Source organism: Capra hircus, chromosome 13 (assembly GCF_001704415.2).
Source record: "Capra hircus breed San Clemente chromosome 13, ASM170441v1, whole genome shotgun sequence".
Taxonomy (NCBI): Eukaryota; Metazoa; Chordata; class Mammalia; order Artiodactyla; family Bovidae; genus Capra; species Capra hircus.
The window spans coordinates 59,434,498-59,459,347 of NC_030820.1; the positions used below are offsets into that span (position 1 = coordinate 59,434,498).

General features: G+C 49.6%; 1 protein-coding gene across 1 annotated transcript in view; it reads left to right on the plus strand.

The window, feature by feature from the left end:
- Positions 1-22,140, plus strand: part of RSPO4 (R-spondin 4) — a 37,093-nt gene extending 14,953 nt beyond the window's left edge. Inside the window, exons 2-5 of the mRNA XM_005688332.3 lie at positions 13,352-13,540; positions 14,359-14,499; positions 17,618-17,803; positions 20,449-22,140. Of these exons, the coding sequence (XP_005688389.2) occupies positions 13,352-13,540; positions 14,359-14,499; positions 17,618-17,803; positions 20,449-20,552 (620 nt within the window). The 3' untranslated portion in view covers positions 20,553-22,140. The remainder of the gene's footprint in view (positions 1-13,351; positions 13,541-14,358; positions 14,500-17,617; positions 17,804-20,448) is intronic.

The following is a 24,850-nucleotide window of genomic DNA, read 5'->3' on the forward strand; positions in this document are numbered from 1 at the left end:
TTCCCATCTTGCTTCCAGGAAAGCCCAGAACTAGCCTTTTCTGAGCCCAGCACCTCTCTCTGGGCTGATCTGCCTTTCTGACCAGTCTCTGTGTTCTGGCCTCACTGCCCTCTTCCATGCTAAGCCCCTGGACCTTTGTACCTGCTGGTTCCTCTGCCAGGAATACGTTCCTTGTATGTCTCAGTGAGTCCTGTCTTGTGGCCGGACCCTCCTCTCCTCTGCTCACTCTGCTTCCTTTCATTCACTTACTGTCACTGTCTCAGATGACCTCTCTCTCTCCTTTAGGATGCAGACTCCATGAGGGGAAGGACTGTCTTGTCCTCTGATGGATCCCCAGTGTCTACAACACTTCTTGGCTCGTAGTAGGTCCTTGATACATATTTGTGGAAGGAACAGGCTTTCCAGGGAGTGGATGATTGCCTGTAGCTTACAGTGAGCAAACTGAGATCCAATAACAAGCCTAAGGAATGAAGTATGGAACTGGGATCTAAAGGCAGGTTTCTTGGCTTTCCTAGTGGCTCAGACAGTAAAGAATCTACCTGCATTGCGAGAGACCTGGGTTTGATCCCTGGGTCAGGAAGATTCCCTGGGGAAGGAAATGGGTACCCACTCCAGTATCCTTGCCTGGAGAATTCCATGGACCGAGGAGCCTTGGCAGACTACAGTCCATGAGGTCGCAAAGAGTCTGACATGACTTGAGCAACTGACACTTTCACTTTTCCTTTCCCATAAAATAAGAAGTGATAACAGCATCTGCCTTCTTGCTTCTTAAAATGAGGTCTGGAAGCCAGCACCATCAGCATCCCTGGGGAGCTTTGTCGAAAAGCAGACTCTCAGGCCTCACCTCAGAACTATAGCATCAGCATTTACATTTGAACCCAAGACCCCTAGGCACTTTGTATGCTCATTAGTTTGGGAAGCCCTGGCTGACCTCACAGAGTGGTTTCTTGAAAATCACATGAGTTCATATACGCGTGACACCAGGTGAACCACTGTAAAGCGTTAAACCAACAGTACACATCGAGGGATGGAAGTGCCTCTGTTTTAAATAAGCAGACCCAGGTGATTCTTTTTTTTTTTTAATTTTCAATAAGCATAATAAATATCTTCAAAGAGATAAGCTATTTGGTAGTAACTGACAAAATAACCACTTCCCAGGTAGCTCAGACTCCACCTGCAATGCAGGAGACATGAGAGGTGTGGGTTCAATCCCTGGGTCGGGAAGATCCCCCAGAGAAGGGAATGGCAACCCACTCCAGCGTTCCTGCCTGGAGAACTCCACGGACAGAGGAACCTGGCGGGCTACAGTCTATAGGGTCACAAAGAGTCGGACATGACTGAGCGCCTGAGCACACGTGCGGTAAAATAAGCAGTTATTCTTAAAAGGCTGGTTGGAGATACAGGGTCTAACAGGAAAATGCATACAGCCTCAGGGGATTCTGATGTGGATTTGATTCTAAGGCTCACCACTGGCTGGGAAACAGCAGATGTGGGTGTGAGCCCTGGCTCCACTACCAGCCTCTGTCTCCCCACCTCCCCAGCTGGTAGAAACCAATGTCTAAGAAGGATTCAAGCAGGGGCTGGGGCAGGGTACTTCCCCACTCCTCCAAGTCCAGGTGGTGGCAAGAGAATCACTTAGAGAGAGCCTGGAGGGGACCTGAAGGACAGGGAAACAGTCATTTGGCCCCCTGATTGAACACATAGGTACTGATCTGCTCCATGTCATGGAGATAAGGGGAGATGAGCATGGGATGAAGGGAGATTGAATGAGATGCAGAAGGGCGGGATCAGTCCTGGGACAACCTATACTGCCACTGTCTGGCTAATTTCCTGTCTCCATCAAGGTCAAATGGACATTGAAGGAGACTAGCCTTAGCACAGCACAGGAAACCTAGCAAAGCCTTAGCAAGGGGACCTGTTACTCTGTGTGGAGGATTAAAGGAGGCATTGGGATACACTGGCAGGGGGAAGGCAGTGTGGCCTTGAGGTAAGCCTTCAGGTTCTGCATTCACACTGCCTGTGTCAGACTATCCAGTCAGATACCTCTTAGTAAGTCACTTATCTCTTAGTAAGTGACCTCGAGCAAGCAGCAGTATTGCCCTGGACCCCAGTTTCCTCTTTTCTGAAGTGGATACGATCATTGTACCTAGTGGACCATGCAGCGTCTCTACATGGAAGGGGTAGCAGCTGTGAAAAAGGACGAGGCAGTGATGTGCAGCATTCGCCAGGATACTTCAAGTGAGCAAAGCAAGGTGCTGAAGAGTCTGTGCAGAGCACTGTGGTTTATCCTTGCCCTCTTGGAGCTCACCTTTCAGTGGTGGGAAAGAGATAACAAAAACTCAAACCAACCCCTCACATATCAGATGGAGATAAGTGCCAAAGAAGAACAAAACACGGTGAGACGGGGATGTGCGATGGGTGTGACTTCAGGCAAGGTGGTCAGGGAGGTCTCGTGGGGAAGGACATTCCAGTAGAGACCCCAAGGGGGTTGAGCCCTGTGGATGAATGTAGGGAGGGCATTCCAGGCAGAGGGAATGGCAAGCGAGTGCAAAGGCCCTGAGTTGGGAGAGGTCTTGGCACGTTTGAGGGACTGCAAAGATGAATGAGGCCAGCATGGCCAGAGCAGGGCAAGTGGCGATTGGGAGGGAATGTAATTGGCGTTGGTGTAGACTGATTTCTGATAGATTGTATGAGGGATAGGACACAAGGAGAAGAGTCAGAGTGACTCCAAGATGTTTGACCACAAGTGGAGTAGCCATTGACCCATGTGGACAGGAGGGGCAGTTTAGGGTGGGCAGGGGGAAGAAAGTATTAAAAGTTTCCATTTTGGATGTGTGCCTATTATTACTATATTCTGAGGGTTCTACCCATTAAACCCTCGTGTATTGACACTGTAGCAAGGATTTGCTCTCTGCTTCTTGCCCAAGCTCCCTCCCTGCCACCAACTTATATACAGTGAGTCCCCTACATACAAACAAGTTCTGTTCTCAGAGTGCATTCTTAAGTCCAAATTGTTTGTAATTCCAACAAAGTTAGCCGACGTACCCAACTAACATAATTGGCTATATAGTACTGTACTATAACAGGTTTATTATCCTTTTCACACAGATAATACATAAAAACAAACTCACACAGACAAAAAACCATTTTTAATCTTCCAGTACAGTACCTTGAAAAGCACAGTAGTACAGTGCTACATCTGGCACACAGGGCCTGGAATCAAGTGAAGAGGCGAGAAGGGTTACTGACTGGAGGAGGGAGGGGAGCTGGGAGACGGTGGAGCTGAAGGGTCATAGCCATAGGAGATGGGGGCAAGCTGCAGTTTCACTCACGCCTGACGTTGATGGCGCAGGTTCTGGTCCATTGTTGGATTCAATCCTCTTGCCCCTCTTGAAGAACTGATCCAGTGACATCTGGATAGTAGCTTTTTCTCTCGCCATAGATGACATGGTAGCACTGAATTACACTCTGAACAGCTGCTGCAAACTTCATGGACCTTTCTACATTCAGGTCCTGTTTCTCAAAAACGAACAATCTTCTCAAATAAAGAACATCCCCTTGCCATCTCCTGCACTATGAGCCTCTTCAGCTCTTCAGTTACTTCTTCTTCCCCTTGTCTCTCTTCATCCTTTCTCTGGACACACTGGCATCTTTGAAAGTTCACAGCCTGAAGGTTCGTATGTAGGGTATTTCCTGTACTGTCATAAACTCACCTTTCTTAGGAAACCTTTCTTCTGACACAAACCAGTCCTGCTCCAGTTCCCACATCTACCTCTCCAGAAAAACATCCCTGATGAACTGCAGTCTGAACCCAGCTCCTGGCTGCCTGGGTCCTTCATGTAGCTCTGAGCTCTGCTGGGCAGACATCATCAGCTTTCTTGGCAATGTATGAACCAAGTTCCCCCAACTAGACTGGAGCTTCCCTGAGAACAGCTTTTGAGAACTTTTATCAAGCCATCATTCATTCATTTAAGAAATAGCAGGCACCTGCAGTGTGTAAGACTGTGGAAATTTGAAGGAGAATGAGCCAAGCTGAACCCCTAGCTCTCAAGGGAGCCCCTTGGGGTGCTTCCCGTGAACCTCCCATCAATCAAGTGCTAAAATAGTGCTCATTTATCTGCCATGCGCTGTGCTAAGTACTCAACATGGATGAGCTCACAAGTGCTGGGAGGTGGTTGCTACTATTGTCCACATTTTGCAAAAGAGAAGACTTGGATTCAGAATAGTGAAGCCATTTGTCTAAGATCACACAGCCAGAAAGTGGGCTGGAAGCTGAGACAGTGTCCCCACACCCGCCTGCCCCGGTCTCTCCAATCAGGAGTCATCTCTAGGGCCCATGCCTTGCTGGGGATGATGAAATCTGCTCCCAAGGCAGGAATGTGCCTGGGGGTCCTCTGAGCCAGCCTCCAGTGGCAAAGACTGCCTCCCATATGTGGCGATCTGAGCAGGCAGATGGGAGCCCAGATGTTGTTTATTTCCTCTGGTCATCGGTGACATGCATCTTCCACTGCCAGGCGGGGATAGGAGAATGCACCATCCAGCACTCTCTGTGTGTGGGTCCCCCCCACACACACATGGTTCTGGATCCTTCTCAAGGGCCTGGCCCTCCTCAGGTTGCCCTGCCTTGGGATAGGCGATGGTGGTCTCTTTTTCTTCTTCTCCATCCTCCTCTCCTCCAGGGAGTCCTTCGGGACAGCTGTGTTAAATCCTGTAGTCCACCATGACACACACTGTTCTCATGCAAGACACACTTCCCTGGGCACACCCCAAATGTGAAGAAACTCTACCTCAAAAATGTTGACATCAAATGAAAAGTTCTGCACTGATTGCCAAAGCAAGTCTGAGATCACAAACGCCAATGAGGCATGGCGGGTGGTGATAGCAATGTTACTGAGACCCTCGTTAACTGTCAGGCCTGCTCAGGTCCTCAGGGTTCTCTCAGGTTGGTCAGTGTGATCCCTATTTTACAGGTGGGAAAATTGAAGCACAGGGCAGCTAAGGCACTAGTTCAAGGGGACTTGAACAAGGATAAGGGGCAGAGCTGCTCGAACCCAAGCAGTGTGGCTCTTAACCCTGCTCCACTTTAAAGTAGGAACCTGTTAGCAGTGCAGATTCTCAAGCCCTACCCAGACTTACTGAATCAGTGACTGAGGGGAAGGCTCAGCAATCAGTGATTTAACCAGCCCTCCAGGTGAATCTGATGCATGCCCAAGTTTGGGAACCCCTACTCTGCATTGCCTTCTAATGTGAATGAATGAAGCAGCTGTAAGATACATGGATGACAATACATGGCGCCCAAGGATGATAATACATGGCAGTTGACCTTTGCCCTCAGTGTCAGGGATAATAAAAGGGAGTGGTGGGGACCTTAGCAAATCAGAGAGCATGGGCCCTGTCTGTGGAATTCCAGCCAAGCATTGCCCTGCGGGAATGCAGGCCCGGTGTGTGGGCAAGTATTCATAAATTTTCCAGCTTCTTATGTGAAATCTGATTTTTTAACTGTTAGCAAATTAGTTTTTTTTTTTTTTTTTTTTAAGTGTATGGCTGAAGTTCTTGGCTTGGGTATTGAGGATTTGTCAATTTCAGGCTCACTGTGGGCTGCCAAGGAGATGGGCCTGCCTGAGAGACCAGGTAATTTTCAGGATCCTAGATATTGCCCTGTGCCTTCTGACCCCCTCAAGGAAAGGTGGGCAGGAGGTACGATAATGCAGAGATAACTCTGAATCCACTCAGATCCCTAAATGAAGAAAATATAGTGATCACTTGCAAACACTGAACCATCGACTCCCATCAAAACAAGGGGCTTGCAGTCATTCTCAGGATGTGAGTGACCCTGAGATTGGGAATCCTTGTTTCAAAGAACACAGGTCATTCTCTGATCCCAACAGAAAGAATAAACTGCCCTCCACCCGAGACCAAAGCTGCCTCCTCTGTCTCTGCCCTGAGCCCTTCACCATCCCAAGGGTGAAAGGCTCTATGCTAAGACTTTCCAATGTATTAGACCGTCTGCTTTCATCACGTCTGCAAGTTAAGTACCACCCCCTTTCACAGCTAGAATGAGTGAGACCCAGAGAGCTGAAGTACTTTTCCCATGATCACTGCCACATTTCGTAACCATTGAGTCCCTAGCACTGGACCTCACAGAGGGTAGGGGCTCACTAGCTATCTGTTGAATGAATGGTTGGGTGGATGAATGGATTACTGAACCTTGGTCTAATGCACGTGCTCAGAGTTGTTATAAGCCTGCATCCCTTAGTAAACTACCTACACCGATGTGATAAAAAGTCCACTGTCATTCTCCATAAGATGGACATCCAAGTCTCAACTTATCCCCTGGCTGCTTGAGGAAAGACAAAGTGACTCCAATGTCATTCCAAGCCCTTCTGGATGCCGGAGCAACACAAGATCATCCTTTCAGGGCCATTGGTACTTTGACTGCGTGAGGATGGTCTTTATGAAGGGAAATACTTACTAAGAGAGATCACATGGGATGTCATCCCCCGTGATACCCCAGGAAAACTCAGGGAGGTTGCAATCAGAGGTTAAATACTGATACTTCAATGAGAAATGTGCCTCAGAGGGGAGAGAGGGCAGTGATGAAGGCCAGCATCCAGTTGAGGTACAGAAGGAGCCAGGGTTTTCAAAACATGTGCCCTAGAATCCCAGGGCCCCTTAGTGTGCCATGTGGTCAGGCTGAGTGGGCAGAGCTTCAGGCCCTCAGCCTTGCTAAAGCTGAGCTGCTGCACCATGACCTGTTGGGTTCCACTTACCTGGTGACCTACATCATTCTGATTGTAATTTTTTTTTTTTACTTTATTTTACTTTACAATACTGTACTGGTTTTGCCATATATCAACATGAATCCACCGCGGGTGTACACGTGTTCCCAATCCTGAACCCCCCTCCCACCTCCCTCCCCATACCATCTCTCTGGGTCATTCCAGTGTACCAGCCCCAAGCATCCTGTATCCTGCATCGAACCTAGACTGGCAATTCATTTTTTATATGATATTATACATGTTTCAATGCCATTCTCCCAAATCATCCCACCCTCTCCCTCTCCCACAGAGTCCAAAAGTCTGTTCTATACATCTGTGTCTCTTTTGCTGTCTCACATACAGGGGTATTGTTACCATCTTTCTAAATTCCATATATATGTGTTAGTATACTGTATTGGTGTTTTTCTTTCTGGCTTACTTCACTCTGTATAATCAGCTCCAGTTTCATCCACCTCATTAGAACTGATTCAAATGTATTCTTTTTAATGGCTGAGTAGTACTCCATTGTGTATATGTACCACAGCTTTCTTATCCATTCATCTGATGATAGACATCTAGGTTGCTTCCATGTCCTGGCTATTATAAACAGTGCTGTGATGAACATTGGGGTACATGTGTCTCTTTCAATTCTGGTTTCCTCAGTGTGTATGCCCAGCAGTGGGATTGCTGGGTCATAAGGCAGTTCTATTTGCGATTTTTTAAGGAATCTCCACACTGTTCTTCATAGTGGCTGTACTAGTTTGCATTCCCACCAACAGTGTAAGAGGGTTCCCTTTTCTCCACACCCTCTCCAGCATTTATTGCTTGTAGACTTTTGGATCACAGCCATTCTGACTGGTGTGAAATGGTACCTCATTGTGGTTTTGATTTGCGTTTCTCTGATAATGAGTGATGTTGAGCATCTTTTCATGTATTTGTTAGCCATCTGTATGCCTTCTTTGGAGAAATGTCTATTTAGTTCTTCGGCCCATTTTTTGACTGGGTCGTTTATTTTTCTGGAATTGAGCTGCAGGAGTTGCTTGTATATTTTTGAGATTAGTTGTTTGTCAGTTTCTTCATTTGCTATTATTTTCTCCCATTCCAAAGGCTGTCTTTTCACCTTGCTTATAGTTTCCTTTGTTGTGCAGAAGCTTTTAATTTTAATTAGATCCCATTTGTTTATTTTTGCTTTTATTTCCAGTATTCTGGGAGGTGGGTCATAGAGGATCCTGCTGGGATTTATGTCAGAGAGTGTTTTGCCTATGTTCACCCCTAGGAGTTTTATAATTTCTAGTCTTACATTTAGATCTTTAATCCATCTTGAGTTTATTTTTGTGTATGGTATTAGAAAGTGTTCTAGTTTCATTCTTTTACAAGTGGTTGACCAATTTTCCCAGCACCACTTGTTAAAGAGATGGTCTTTAATCCATTGTATATTCTTGCCTCCTTTGTCCATAGGTGTGTGGATTTATCTCTGGGCTTTCTATTTGGTTCCATTGATCTATATTTCTGTCTTTGTGCCAGTACCATACTATCTTGATGACTATGGCTTTGTAGTAGAGCCTGAAGTCAGGCAGGTTGATTCCTCCAGTTCCATTCTTCTTTCTCAAGATTGCTTTGGCTATTCGAGGTTTTTTGTATTTCCATACAAATTGTGAAATTATTTGTTTTAGCTCTGTGAAAAATACTGTTGGTAGCTTGATAGGGATTGCACTGAATCTGTAGATTGCTTTGGGTAGTATACTCATTTTCACTGTATTCGTTCTTCCTATCCATGAACATCGTATATTTCTCCATCTATTAGTGTCCTCTTTGATTTCTTTCGCCAGTGTTTTATAGTTTTCTATATTGTAATTTGACATGAGGAGAGCTACCTCATGTTAACTAGTGACTTTCTTTGGGACTATGGAGTGAGCCCAGACTTCAGGGACTAGAAATTGGACTTAGAAGATGCTCAGAAACTCTGACCATCTGGGCCCCATGAAGTTTTCTTCCCCCCCCATCCCTCTGCATTTGATTTATTTCTCTCTCTTTTTGTGCTTCTGTGTAGTCAGGAGTCTTTGTCTGCAAGAGACAGAAAACCATACTCAAAATGGTTTTAGAAGAGAAGAGACTTTATGGACCCTCCCAGGAGTAGATCAGATGCACAGGCAATCTCTTGTATGGCCTCCACTCTTGGGACCCTCTCCCATCATGCGTTGTCCACCAACTCTGGTCTACATCTTCTCTAATCAAATAGAGTGTAAACACACACACACACACACACACACAATCCTAAGACTAGCTTCTATCGAAACACGTGCCTGTGTCTGAACCAATCACTGCAGTCAAGGGGACCTGATGCTGATTGCTCAAGCCCACGTTAAATGCATCTGGACAGAGGTGGTACCACATGAACCTCAAAGTCAGAGATGGGCCTTTGCTAGAAAAGAGTGTTAGTGCCCACCAAAGCTTCTCACACTTGTACACTGGAAGAGGCCACCCTGCCCTCCTGCAAATGTCCTTAGGCCAAGAGGCCATCCTAAACCATGGTCTGTCCACCCACAGTCAAAATTCTCTAGAAAGATGGTCTAATGGTCCCAGCATGGATGACTTGTCAGGCCTTGGTACAGCTGTACAAGCATACTTGCCAGGTCTGATTCTCAGGGAAAGAAGATTGTGAGCAAGAAAAGACACACACAAAATGCCAATTATGTCTATTTTGGTCTTGTTTAAATGTACATTCCTGGGCCTAGAGGCTTTACAAGCCTCCCTGGAGATTCTTATGCATAGTCAAGTTGAGGAGCCATCAAGTCTGGATCTTTCTAAAGCAACATTATACAAACTCTAGCTGTCATCACTTATTATTCATAAAATTAGCACTCAAGTCTCTACATCTGTAACCGTGGGAAAATGGGAGGAACAGCATTGCCCTTTCTAATGAGTTATAGTCAACTACTGCACAATTGCACTCATCTCACATGCTAGTAAAGTCATGCTCAAAATTCTCCAAGCCAGGTTTCAGCAATACATGAACTGTGAACTTCCAGATGTTCAAGCTGGTTTTAGAAAAGGAGAAGAATCAGAGATCAAATTGCCAACATCCACTGGATCATGGAAAAAGAAAGAGAGTTCCAGAAAAACATCTATTTATGCTTTATTGACTATGCCAAAGCCTTTGACTGTGTGGATCACAATAAACTGTGGAAAATTCTTCTAGAGATGGGAATACCAGACCATCTGACCTGCCTCTTGAGAAACCTATATGCAGGTCAGGAAGGAACATTTAGAACTGGACATGGAACAACAGACTGGTTCCAAATAGGAAAAGTACGCTAAGGCTGTATATTGTCCCCTGCTTATTTAATTTATATGCAGAGTACATCATGAGAAACACTGGGCTGGAAGAAGCACAAGCTGGAATCAAGATTGCCAGGAGAAATATCAATAACCTCAGATATGCAGATGACACCACCCTTATGGAAGAAAGTAAAGAGGAACTTTTAAAAAGCCTCTTAATGAAAGTGAAAGAAGAGAGTGAAAAAGTTGGCTTAAAGCTCAACATTCAGAAAATGAAGATCATGGCATCTGGTCCCATCACTTCATGAGAAATAGATGGGGAAACAGTGGAAACAGTGTCAGACTTTAATTTTTTGGGCTCCAAAATCACTGCAGATGGTGACTGTAGCCATGAAATTAAAAGACACTTACTCCTTGGAAGGAAAGTTATGACCAACCTAGATAGCATATTCAAAAGCAGAGAGAGACATTACTTTGCCAACAAAGGTCTGTCTAGTCAAGGCTATGGTTTTTCCAGTGGTCATGTATGGATGTGAGAGTTGGACTGTGAAGAAGGCTGAGCGCCGAAGAATTGATGCTTTTGAACTGTGGTGTTGGAGAAGACTCTTGAGAGTCCCTTGGACTGTAAGGAGATCCAACCAGTCCATTCTAAAGGAGATCGGTCCTGGGTGTTCTTTGGAAGGACTGATGTTGAAGCTGAAACTCCAATACTTTGGCCACCTCATGTGAAGAGTTGACTCACTGGAAAAGACTCTGATGCTAGGAGGGATTGGGGGCAAGAGGAGAAGGGGACGACAGAGGATGAGATGGCTGGATGGCATCACCGACTTGATGGACGTGAGTTTGAGTGAACTCTGGGAGTTGGTAATGGACAGGGAGGCGTGGTGTGCTGCATTTCACGGGGTCACAAAGAGTCAGACACGACTGAGCGACTGAACTGAACTGAACTGGACTGAACTGAACTGATAGTCAGTCAGTCAGTTCAGTCGGCATCTCATCCTCTGTCGTCCCCTTCTCCTCCTGCCCCCAATCCCTCCCATCATCAGAGTCTTTTACAATGAGTCAACTTTTTGCATGAGGCGGCCAAAGTGCTGGAGTTTCAGCTTCAACATCAGTCCTTCCAAAGAATATTCAGGACTAATCTCCTATGAGTTATAGAGATGTGATGAAAGCCAGAGTGAGGCCATCAGATTCAAAAAGTCAGGGGTGTCATTACAACAGCAAGGCACTAGAGGGCACCCTACCAACGGCTGGGATCAGGGATGCAGCAAGAGGCAGAGCCAACAGCTCTTGAAAGAGGTGGTGATGAATGATGGTAGTTGAGATCCATCACCTGTCCACACACATGCATGCATGCACACACTGACACCCTCCCAGGTCAGAGGTGAGTCCTTGTTGGGTTGTTTTTTCTGCAGCATGTTGAAATCTCTCTCTACAAATACTGCAGTAGCTCTAATTGGAATTTCTATGCTATTTGGCTGCCTGGCCTTGGGGAAGGCTCCACGTTCTCTGGCCTCTGAGTCCCCAGGGAAGCTGCAGGGATTGGGCTGCGTGATCCTTAAATTCTTCCAAGAGACAACAGTTAATAAGGGTTTCGCTTTGTCACCATCTGTGTTGCTATTACAGTCATTTTTGTGGGCTGCAACCCTCCCAACCAGGCTGTAAAGTCCCAGAACAGCAGGGCCATGTGTTGCTCATGCCTGCAGCCCCAGGCTCTGCCTGACACAGAGGAGGCCCCCGAGCAAATGCGCCGAGTGGCAGTGTGGTGCTGACTGACGTGTGTCCCTGCACCACTGATTCTGGGGGATGCTGGGTGTGTCATTTCACGTCTTTGAGCCTCTGTTTCTTTAGTTCCAAAATGGGTAGTACCACTCACGCCTGTGTCAGGCTGTCTCCAACCACAAACTCAGTTTTCAGGAAATACCCTTCTGTTTCTCTGTCATTGAATATAATTTCTAATCTGAGTCCTATTTTGCCAGGTGGCAGAGATCGCCTCAAGCCAACAGAGGGTCTCTTTGCCCTTTGTTGGTGGGGTCACATCGCAGGGCCAGTGGGCTTACATAGTGCCAAGGTAACTAGTTTATTAAACAAGCTGAACTTGGTGAGTTATGAACATGCAACAGTTTCATGTTTCCCTAATCTCTGCCTCTATGAAGCTGCCTGGCCCTTTCCTGTCCCTTAATGACACCCGGTTACTTTCTGACTCTCCCCAGCTCCACCTACCCCCAGTGGTCTACCATCCTGCCTCTTGCTGAGGCGCCTGCCAGAAACCAGCCTTCTTGGGTGAGGCTTCTTGAGCCTGACTACTCCTGGGGAGACCTGCCACTGAGAACCCCTCATGCTGGCCATAAAGGATGTGCAATTTCTTCTGCTGCCTTCCCCCTCAGCTTGGCCCCTCCCTCTCCTGGTCTCTTTTCTGTGCTCAAAGCAGTGTTGGAAGGAGCAGAGCCACACAAGCTAACATCCAACCGGGGTGTGAGGTGCTGGTCACCCCCTTTATGCAGGCAACAGTCTTTGTGAGAGGTACCCTTGCATCTCCTCTCACTTGGTTTGGGGGTTTGGGAAGTGAGGGGAAGCCACAGCAACCCCGTCTTCCCCAAGTTGACAGCTCCTAACTCTTCTGAGTCCTCCTGTCTTGGTGTCAGCATGATCAGAGGTAATCGAACGGCAGAGACTCCCTGTAAGCCCTGGAGGAGCTTTCTTCCTAGGGTATTTCTCACCTTTTCCTCCCCAGCTTTGGCTGCCACTTCTGGAACAAAAAGTTCCTTCCCTTTTCTTGCTGTACTTGAGGATGTTGGGAGCCCTTGATAATGGTGTCAGTGAGGAATGGGGTATTGTTCACAAAGGCAGCAGGGAGACGAGGGTCTTCTCCCACCCCCTCATGCATGTGCACCACAAACACACTCAAAAATACACATTGTATTAGTGAAGATTAACTATGCCAGGGAGTGACCGAACTTCTAATCTTATTTCTCCAACATCTTTAACACATGATCTAAAAGAGACGCTTGTGCTCCAGCTCTCGTGTTCACATTCCACCCAACAGGAAGGATCAGGGGATGACATAGGGCACGCCCCTGCCCTTTAAGCTTTCTAGAAGTTGCACACACACTGCTTTACCTTATAACCTACTAGCCAGGGTTTGGTCACATGACCAAAGTCACATGATATAGTTGCATCGGAAGTGCAGTCATTTGGATGGCCACATGCTCAATTACTGTTCTATCCCAATGAGACAGTCTGAGCTGCTGACACTTGTGGTTTCACTATCTCTCTCTCCCTTTCCCCACTCTCCATCCTGGTCTGGCTGGCAGCGGGCACTGGTCTGGGGGGCAACTGCACAGGCTGTGTTATCTGCTCAGAGGAGAACGGCTGCTCAACCTGCCAGCAGAGGCTCTTCCTGTTCATCCGTCGGGAAGGTATCCGCCAGTACGGCAAGTGTGTGCACGACTGTCCCCCCGGCTACTTCGGCGTCCGAGGCCAGGAAATCAACAGGTGCAAAAGTATGTGGCCCCTCCCATATATTACGCTAGCACTGCGCTCCTGCGCACTCCTGGTCCACATCCCACCTCTCACCTAACACAATAGCCCCTGGGGAAGTAGTGTATGCCTGAGCCCAGACTCAGATATATGCTTGCTTTCAGGCTGGCTCTGAAGCCCTAAGAAAGTCAGTGCCCTCTCTGAGCTCAACACTAACAGGGCAGGGAACTTCCACCTCTACACTTGTTTGCTCTGTGGCCTTTGGCATGCTACTCACTCTCCCTGGGCCTAGCTCAATAAGGAGTCCTAACTCCTAACTTTGGTTTTCACTGTGAGCTGGGCAAATCATGACTATCTTTGAGCTTTGGTGGAAATGGAGTAGGGAGTCCTTGCTCGCAGCCCAGATTCACTGTGTGACTTCAGGCAAGGTATTTGCTCTCTCTGAGCCTCAGCTCAAATGATAAAGAGAATCAAAATAACTATGTTACCTTGGACATGACACCTGCCCCCACTGAGCATCAGTTCAAATGAGAAAAGGAGTTCTGAAATGCAGCCCCATTTGTGGACAAGTTTGGGATTCAAATGAGATGTTAGTCACTCAATTGTGTCTGACTCTTTGTGACCCCATGGATTGTAGTCCACAGGTTCCTCTGTCTATAGAATTTTCCAGGCAAGAAAACTGGAGTGGGTTGCCATTCCCTTCTCCAGAGACACACTGAATCCGGACCCCAATGCTACAGAGCTTGGGTCACTCAGAGGCCCTCCCCAGTCCTGGGCAGTCCCAGAGGGTCCCCTCCCCAGATAGCTCCCCTCACCAAGGCTGGTCCTGGATGTATTACAGAATGCGGAGCCACATGTGAAAGCTGCTTCAGCCAGGACTTCTGCATCCAATGCAAGAGGCGGTTTTACCTGTACAAGGGAAAGTGTCTGCCCACCTGCCCGCCAGGCACTGCGGCCCAGCAGAGCACACGGGAGTGCCAGGGTGAGTGGGGGCATCCTCGCCCTGCCCTGTCCCCTCCCTCTCTGGAGCAGGGGCTGGTGAGGGGTGTCAGGAGACCTGGAAGAAACCGTAGCAGAATGTCACGTGATGATGGGAAACCCAATGCAATGTCAGGGACACACAGGAACCCTTCAATACACTAGACCCATCATAGGCATCACTGTGATAGTTACTATTACTATCAACATCTACATCATTATTATTGCTAAGGGCGGCTGCAGAGCCCAGAAGAAGAGTATTGCTTTTGGAATAAGACCTGGGTTCAAATGCTGTCTCTAAAAATTACCCATTAGTGAACTTGAGCAAGTCAGTTAAGCTCTCTGTCCTTAAGTTTCTCCAAATGTTAAGAAAATTACAATAGAAGATAAAATCTACTTCATGGGAGAGGGTTGTTGTAAGGGGTAAATTAATATACTTTAAAGTACTTAATACAGTAGCTGGCACAGTAAGTGCTCAATATATGTCATTGTTATTGCCTGTCATATTAGTCGTCGTGACTGCTCTTTTCCCCCTACTCCTTTCAGATTCCTGTGTGAGCACCGCTTCTGTGATCTGTCCTTTTATGAGGCTCTTTGCCAGCGTTCTCACCTGAATCACATATCTCTGCCCACACAGTCTCTCTGGGCTCATGTTCACGGTCATTCCAAACACTGATGGCTCCTAACTCGCTCTCCTCAGCTTCATTTTCTCACAGGCAGCAGACTCACATCCTCACCTGCCCTGTGGGTGCCTTTTTCCCTCCGTGCCCATCCCCAGCCTGGTGCTTCCTTTGGGCTTCCTCCATCAATGACCTGCTCCACCACCCACAGGCTGGCCATCCTGGAAGCATGGGCATCACTGTGGACTCTTGCCTGTCATCCTGCATCCAATCCAATCTCCTTCATCCACTCAGGAAATATTTGCTAGAGCATTTTCTATGCTCCAGGCAACTTTCCACGTTGCTGAGGACGTATTAGTGAACAAAACAGGCAAAGTTTCTGCCGTTGTAGACATGACATTTTACAGGGGAGACAGAAGATGCACAAGAATAAATACAGATGTTAGGTGGTTTAAAAAAAAAAAAAAACTTTGGGGGAAATGAAGCAGGATAAATCTCCCGAACTTGCCCCAGCCTTCCTTTCCCTTTTCCCCACCCTACTCCCAAACATCCCTTTCTCTCCCCACTCTCTGCCCGTTGCTAGGATCTTGGCCACAGCCTCTTGCCCATATGCCTGCCTCCAGTCTCACTGCCTGCAGCCCACACTGTCTCTCGTTCCAGAAGCCAGAGCGATGATCTGAGAATGACAATCTGATCAGGTTTCTCTTCTGCTCCAGGCCCCTCAGTGGCTCCCATTGTTCCCCAGGCTGTGGGCAATGTGGTCCCCGTCTGCCACCTCTCCAACCCTATCAGGTTTTTCCTCCCCCATTTGAGTCTGTGCTCCAGCTTCCCCACGGAGGGCAGAGTCATTTGGGGATTTTGCTTGGGGTGTTTCTTTCAACTATGGGCTTTTCTGGTGGCTTATATGGTAAAGAGTCTGCCTGCAATACAGGAGACCTGGGTTCAATCCCTGGGTCAGGAAGATCCCCTGGAGCAGGGAATGGCAACCCACTCCAGTATCCTTGCCTGGAGAATCCCGTGGACAGAGGAGCTTGGCAGGCTATGGTCGTGGAGTCAACAAAGAGACACGACTGAGCGACTTAACGCTTTCACTTTCATTTCTTTCAGCTGGAGCACTTGTCCTTCCTGCCCCTCCCTGAATCTGGCTGACCTCCCCATGCCCACTTCAATACTCAGGTCAGGAGTCTTCTCCTCTAGGAAGCCCACCAGGTGGCTCGGGATGGGGCCCCCTGGTCTCCTACTGCTGCCGGGGCTTCCCCAGGTCTGGACAAGCACCCTGCCCTTCCAGCCCCACTGCTATAGACGGTGAGCTCTGGGAGGCAGACCAGGGCTATGCCTTCCCTGCCTCACCCGGGCACCCCGCACAGCAGGGGGCACATGGCAGGTATCAGGCTGTGCTTCCCAGATGAATGCGTCTCTGAAGGACCATAGTTCCAGGATCTGGAGACCTGGTTACTGGGCCCTGCTGGATCGTAAACACTTGCTGTTCTGCTGTGCAAGCGCCTCTTTTCCCTAGTTGTTCAGTCACTCAGTCGTCTCCAACTCTTTTCTGACCCCATGGACTGCAGCACGCCAGGCTTCCCTGTCCTTCACCATCTCCTGGAGCTTGCTCAAACTCTGTCCTTTGAGTCAGTGATGCCATCCAACCATCTCATCTTCTGTCGCCCCCTTCTTCTCCTGCCCTCCATTTTTCCCAGCATCCAGGTCTTTTCCAATGAGTCTGCTCTTCGCATAAGATGGCCAAAGGATTGGAGCCTCAGCTTACCCCTTACCTGCTCTAGGCCTCCATGTACTAATCTGCAAAGTGGAGGTATTAAGAGCTTCCCTATTCTCTGCCTACCTTTCCAGGGCTCTTAAAAGAACCAAATGTGAAAGAATACTATATATTATATATTCATATATTAAAAAAAAAAATTACTCCCTACCTTTTCTGTCCATGACCTCATTTTTCCTCACAACAGCAGAGCGTAACTCCCACCTCCTAAACTTATCAGGGGCACATGATCAGGTTCAGAAACCAGGTCTTGGCCCTGAGGGCCTCCCAGCCAACCTTGCAGCCTGTCTCCTGTCCCTCCCATCCTGAACCTTCCCTCTGCCCCTCACTACAGCATCCTCGTGCCCCACACAGGATGGCCAGGCCTCCAGGGCTGTGCACACCTACCTGGGATGCACTTCCTTCCGCTGCCGCCTGATAAGTCTGCTCTTCCTCTGGCTCCTACGTCACCTCCTCAGGGAAGCCTTCCCCTTTAAAGCCACACAGTCGGTCACTCAGGCTTCCGGCCCGCCACGGCCTGTGTTTGCATTAGTACCGCTCTCATCCCAGGATCTCATAAGTAGCTGTTTAAACGTTCCCCTTTGGCTCCTTAATGACAGCCTGAGACTCTAACACATGGAGATGGTGGCTTCAGGGAGCTGAACTCCTCAGACCCTGCACTTGATCTGAGGGAAACTCACTGCCAACTGACCCCATCCGTCTGTCTGTCTTCCCCTCCCCTCCCCCAGAGGAGTGTGAGCTGAGCCCCTGGGGCAGCTGGAGCCCTTGTACACACAACGGGAAGACCTGCGGCTCGGCCTGGGGCCTGGAGACCCGCGTGCGGGAGACCGGCCGGGCTGGGCGGGAGGAGGCAGCCACCTGCCAGGTGCTGTCTGAGTCAAGGAAATGCCCCATCCGGAGGCCCTGCCCAGGAGGTGAGCACCAGGGTGGGCACGGTGGGCAACAGGCAGGGAGTAGTGACTGCAGGACCCAGACCCCACGAAGCGTCCCTGTAGGGCTGCCTGAGGGCTTCGCTAGTGGCTCAGATGGTAAAGAATCCGCCTGCGATGCAGGAGACCTGGGTTCAATCCCTGGGTTGGGAAGACCGCCTGAAGGAGGGCATGGCAGCCCATTACAGTATTCTTGCCTGGAGAATCCCCATGGACAGAGGAGCCTGGTGAGCTACCGTCCATGGGGTCACAAAGAGTCGGAGGCAACTGAGTGACTCAGCACAGCACAGCCCGAAGGCCCCCACTAGCCACAGCTTCCTGGGTGTTGAGCATTGCCCTCCCCAGCGTCCACCTGCAAGTGTCAGCCTCAGACCCCTTAGGAAGACCAAGCTTGTCCTTTCCAGCAGGGGTTTGAGACCCCTTCAGACTGATACCTCCTATAATAAAGGACTGGGGACCTCCCCTTGACACTCTGAAACAAAGTTATGAATAATGTGACCCATTTGCACTGGTCATTAAAAAAGAAAAATCAGTATAGTACCTAGCTGGGCTTCCCAGGTGGCACTAGTGGGAAAGAACGTGCCTGCCAATGCAGGAGATGTAAGAGATTAGAGTTTGATCCCTGGGTCGGGAAGGTCCCCTGGAGGAGGGCACAGCAACCCACTCCAGTATTCTTGCCTGGAAAATCCCATGGACAGAGGAGCCTGGTGGGCTATGATCCATAGGGTCACAAAGAGTCAGACACGGCTGAAGGGACTTAGCATGCACCCACGCCTAGTGCCTAACTATAAGGAGAAACAAATTTCATTATGGCCGTGCTTGGGTCCAACACAGTACTGACTGAAGTAACGTCACAGTGAAGGCGGTAGCCGTCCACAGTCAGGGCCTCAGGCACCACCATGTTGCCATCAGAGACGCAGTTTCCCAAATGGCGACCAGTTCTCTGTAAAGTCCAACAGAGCTGTCTCACCTCCTGATTGACAGCACATTGGTGGCCCTAGAATAGCCAGCAACAGGACAAGTGTTCCACAGCACTTGGCATTCATTCACACACGAGACAGAGTTCAGCTCTGAGCGAGCTGATTCCTCGCTACGTGAAGCTAGGGCAGCCGCTAGGGAACTGGATGGGATGAGCCTTCTTCCGGGGGGACTGTCCCATACATGGTGGGCAGCTGGGGACAGAGGATGAGTTTGAGATGGGACCAGAGAAACGAAGATACCCCAGACCTGGGGACCCCCCCAGCAGCTCCTGTAGAAGAGTGTGGGGCCAGTGATGCAAGAAGGTGGCCTGGATGTGCAGACACTTTTAAATCAGAAATTTAGGGCTGTCCTTGGTCCCACCAGAGTCCCTGATAGCTCAGTTGGTAAAGAATCAGCTGGCAATGCTGGAGACCCCAGTTCGATTCCTGGGTCGGGAAGATCCACTGGAGAAGGGATAGTATTCTTGGGCTCCCCTGGTGGCTCAAATGGTAAAAAAAACCACTTGCAATGCAGGAGACCTGGATTCAATCCCTCAGCTGGGAAGATCCCCTGGAGAAGGGAAAGGCTACCCACTCCAGTATTCTGGCCTGGAGAATTCCATGGACTGTATAATCCATGGGCTTGCAAAGAGTCGGATACGACTGAGCAACTTTCACTTTTTTGCTCCCACCCATGCCTCCATCTTTTTGCTTGTTGATAATCTCTCACAACAGGAACAGCATTCCAGACAGAGGGCACAGCCAGTGCGAGGGTGTGGCAGTGGATGAAGCTGCCAGTGACCAGGATGGTGTGAACAAGGGCGGGGGTTGGGGTACAGGCCACGGAGACGACGTGGTCTTTTGCTCCACGTGAGCCAGGAGTCACTCAAAAGTAATGCCCAGAAGTCCAGCCTAGGCTGTGCCTCTGAGTAAGTGAGGGCCCTCCTGAGCCTCAGTTGCCTCACCTGAGAAATGGGACTTGTTTGTGTGTTTGTGTTAGACACTCACACCAGCTCCATAGGGGGCGGGGGGCACAGTGGGGTCAGGATTCCCCAGCAGGTCTGGGGTGTTCATCCACTCCCCACGGTGGGAGAGCCAGTGGGTACAGACCCCAGTGACAGCATCATATGGGGCATCCGGGCTGCCCTTGCCTCGCGGATACCCTGGAGATGAGATACACAGGGCACCTGGAGCAACAGCTGGCAACAGCAGGAGCATCAGCCAGATGCTGCTGTCACTGTTGTTTGAGGGCAGAGCTGGGCCGGGAGCAAAGTGGGGAGGTTGGTGCTGAGACCCTGGTGAAACGTGTTGCGTCTCCAGCAAAGAGCCGGGTAAAACTTGCGGTGAGTGCACATGGGTGGATCTGTTCCCCAACTCCTTCCAGCCCTCGAAGCCACCCTAGCTCTTGACAAAGGGGGCCCCACATTGACCTCGAGCCCTAAATGAGGCAGATGCCCAGCATGGGTGGTGCCCCACAAGTCAGTGCCCTCTTCAGCCCCTAAGGAATTGAGAGTGTCCGGTTTAGGGTACGTGATGCTGCCGTCCCAACTCTCAAAAGGAGTGGTTGTCAGGTCAGCACCCCTGTGTCATTCCGAGCCTGCTGCGGGGAGTGGGGCTACCCCTCGTCTGTCAGGATGGCCTCAGCAACAATACTCTGTGCTCTTGTTGCAGAGAGAAACCCCAATCGGAAGAAGGGCCAGAGAGAGCGGCGCCCGCGCAAGGACCGGAAGCTGGACGGCAGGGGGGATGGGAGGCCCCGGCCAGCGCCCACCTAGGCGCCCAGCCCGCAGCCAAGGCGTGGGCCACTTCAAGAGTTTGCTCTCACCCCTTCACTCTCTGGCTGTTCCGCCTCCTCTCCCTTCCCTGTTCTCTTTTTCTCGCTCACATCTCTTCTCTCTTTTCTCCTGCATTTCCCACATTTCTGCCACCTCGGCTTTCCCCTCCTTCCTACCCTTCCTTTCTCATTTTTCTGGCTTTCCTTTTATCTTTTCCTTTCCTCCTGTTTTTCTTCACTGTGTCCCCACCACCACCACGCACACACTAAGACAGAGACCTACTCCTGTGTACCCCGCCCCCTCCCCAACTCCTCACTCGCTATTCCTCCTTAAAGAAAGCGCACCTCTTTTTCTAGGTCTTTCCCCGACCCTCCTCAGCCCCGTTGCAGAGAAGGTGTTTCTAAGAGCAGGGCCCAGGCCACAGCCCAGGCAGGCTTGTTGAGTCTTGAGAGCCCTACTTCCACTCCAGAGGAGACTCCGGGACCCAGAGTTATGGGTGCCTCCAGCTCTAGCCAATACCTAGAGGCATCTCCACAGCCCCCAGCTTCCCTGGGAAGCCCCTGGAAGAGGCTCCTCGGGCTTCTGGATACCCCAGCTGGCCATGGAGGAGCCGGGATGGGGCCTCTGGCTGGACAGCCGAACTTGTACCGAGTCCACCCTTCTGGAAGCTTCCGAGTCCACCCTTCTGGAAGCTGCCTGCTGCACGTATCAGTGCTCCCTCAGCAGCCTCCCTCTCAAGGTGCCCTGGGCCCTGCTTCCCGAGCCCCTGGTCACCTATGTCCTGAGTCCCAGCTCATTCCAGAAGAGGCCATGCAGGCTGAAAGGAACTTTGAGATTCTCCAGGCCACTCCATTCCCTCCGGCTCCTCCTGTTTGTTGTACCTCTGAGGAGACTGAGGCTGAGAAGGCACTTGTCCAAGGTCACCCAGGGATCCCATGGGCTGTGCCTTCCACTTGCTCACCTGCTCAGCACACCCACAGCTGCAAGGAAGCCTTGGGAACCTTGGGGAGGTGAGGAAGGAAGTTGTCGAGTCAGGAGTAAGGGAGGATTCCCCTCCTCACCCCTGACACCCCAGCCTGTGGCACGCCCCCCAGCCGCCAGCCAAGGCCATACACCAGCAGGAAGAGCAATACAGGGCATCTCCTCACCGCCTGGCACTCCACCATCAAGGGCGTCCCTTTTCCTTTGCTCTCCTAACTCCCCAGAAAGTGGTGCTTCCTCCATTGGCATTGCCCGCAGCCAAGAACAAGGAGAGAATGAGGCCCCAGGGCCCCAGGGTGGCCTGGGAACAGGGGTGTTAGCGGGATGGAGGAGAGGTTGAAGGTGATGGAGAAGGACAGCCCCGCCCAGAGACAGCGCCCACCCTCAGGCTCCCCTCCACCCAGCACAGACAGATCCCCCATCCCTGCCTCCAGCAGACTCTGGGGGCCCCGTCCCCCAAGGCCTCACTCTTTGTCTCCCTGAGGTCCGTGAGAGCCCCTCGCCTGGCCAGGCCACTAGCTTCTCTTCTGCAAAAGTTTGCGCCTCTGAAACACTCTGTTGTTGTTTCAAGACCCCACTTTTTTTTTAATAAAGGGAAAAGAAACTCACAGATGCTTCTTGGGCATCAAGTGGTGTTGCAAAATCATGATCCTGATGAATTTGGAGTAATCGAACCTAAACCATGTAGGATGGTTTTCTCTGGAATGCCCGGGGACCAGAGGACCAGGGTGTGTAAGGGACTGGGTGGGGAATGGGCCCTCAGCCCCTCCAGGCCTCTCACAAGAAGGGGGCTCAGCCAGAGGCAAACCAAAGCTGTGCTCCCCTACTCCTGTACCTCTCAGCCCCAAGATCACAGGAGAGGCCCCAGGAACCCATCTGCGCCCCGTATGACATGTCTGGAGGGTCAGGGACACCTAGGAGGTGTGACCGTTCCACAGAGCTGTCTCAACTCCCTGGGCTCCTGTTGGCGGGGGTGGGGGGTGGCGGTTAGTGCTGGGAGGCACAGGTCCAAGTCTCACCTTGTCATCGGCAATCAGTGGGGTCAAGGCCAAATCATTTCCTCATTCTGGGCCTTAATACCCCCTTTTGATGGATTAAGAGGAGGCATAACTGGGTTAAATCCATTGCCTAACCTGGGGGAGGGGTCTTCTCAGATGGCTCAGTGGTAAAGAATCCACCCGCCAAGCCGGAGACGCAGCTTCCATCCCTGGGTGGAGAAGATTCCCTGGGGTAGGATATAGCAACCCACTCCAGTATTCTTGCCTGGAAAATCCCAGGGACAAAGGAGCCTGGTGGGCTACAGTCCATGGGGTCGCAAAGAGTCAGGTATGACTGAAGTGACTAAAGAGCAACAACAAAAACCTAGATGGCCTAACAGCACTTTCTGGTGCTTCCTAAAAATTCAGATTTCAGGGCCCTGCCCCAGACTTAACTAATTGTGAACAAATTTAGGAGCAGACAGTGAGAGCAAATTGACTACGCCAAATCCTTTGACCGTGTGGATCACGACACACGGTGGAAAACTCTTAAAGAGATGGGAATACCAGACCACCTGACCTGCCTCCTGAGAAATCTGTATGCAGGTCAAGAAGCAACAGTTAGAACTGGACATGAAACAGCAGACTGGGTTCCAAATCAGGAAAGGAGTATGTCAAGGCTGTATACTGCCACCCTGCTTATTTAACTATATGCAGAGTATATCATGTGAAATGCCAGGCTGTTTTGTTGAAGGACAAGCTGGAATCAGATTGCTAGGAGAAATATCAATAAACTCAGATATGCAAATGACACCACCCTTATGGCAGAAAGCAAAGAAGAACTAAAGAGCCTCTTGATGAAAGTAAAAGAGGAGAGTGAAAAAGTTGGCTTAAAACTCAACATTCAGAAGACTAAGATTATGGCATCTGGTCCCATCACATCATGGCAAATAGATGGGAAACAATGAAAACAGTGAAAGATATTATTTTCTTGGGCTCCGATGCAGCCATGAAATTAAAAGATGCATGCTGCTTGGAAGAAAAGCTATGATCAACCTAGACAACATATTAAAAAGCATAGGCATTACTTTGCCAACAAAGATCCGTCTAGTCAAAGCTATGGTTTTTCCAGTAGTTATGTATGGATGTGAGAGTTGGACTATAAAGAAAGCTGAGTGCCGAAGAATTGATGCTTTTGAACTGTGGTGTTGGAGAAGATTCTTGAGAGTCCCTTAGACTGCAAGGAGATTCAACCAGTCAATCCTAAAGGAAATCAGTCCTGAATATTCATCAGAAGAAGCTGAAGCTCCAATACTTTGGCCACCCGATGAGAAGAGCTGACTCATTTGAAAAGACCCTGATGCTAGGAAAGATTGAAGGCAGGAGGAGAAGGTAATGACAAAGGATAAGATGATTGGATGGCATCACCGACTCGATGCACATGAGTTTGAGTTAGCTCTGGGAGTTGGTGATGGACAGGGAAGCCTGGCATGCTGCAGTTTATGGTGTCACAAAGAGTTGAACACAACTGAACTGAACTGAAGTGAGAGCAAATGCTCATTCCAAGATCAGACTGGGGGTGAGGGACACTCTCAGGTGACTTCCAGTCCCAGATTACTAGGTCTAAAGTTCAGTTGACTGCACTTCTGATTCTGATCTCAAGGTGTAAACTGATTCTACAGAGATGATATTCTACATGGAGTTTTCTGATAAGTGTCAAATTCTAGGATTTTGAATGTTCTAAATTCCAAAATTCTAAGACGCGAAGATAGGAATGGATAGTTCCAGTCCTGCTATCCCCTGACTATATTCTTTGCCTCAGAGGACCTGGTTCTCTGCCCCACCCAACTGGGGGCTACAGACAAGGTTTTTTCTAAACGTTTTCAAGTTAGGAGATGAAGTTTCTTCAGGGCCTAAACCCCTCCTGCAACCTTTGGGTCTCAGGCGGTTCATTGCCCCTCCACCCCAGCTCTGGTTGGTGTTCAGTCGCTGTCATCTCCAACTCTTTGTGACACCATGGACTGCAGCACACCAGGCTTCCCTGTCCCTCACTATCTCCCAGAGTTTGCTCAGACTCATGTCCATTGTGTCCCTGATGTCATCCAACCATCTCATCCTCTGTCATCCCCTTCTCCTCCTGCCCTCAATCTTTCCCAGCATTAGGGTCTTTTCCAGTGAGTCGGCTCTTCACATCAGGGGGCTAAAGTATTGGAGCTTCAACTTCAGCATCAGTCCTCCCAATGAATATTCAGGGTTGATTTCTTTTAGGATTGACTGGTTTGGTCTCCTTGCAGTTCAAGGGACTCTCAAGAGTCTTCTCCAGCACCACAGTTTGAAAGC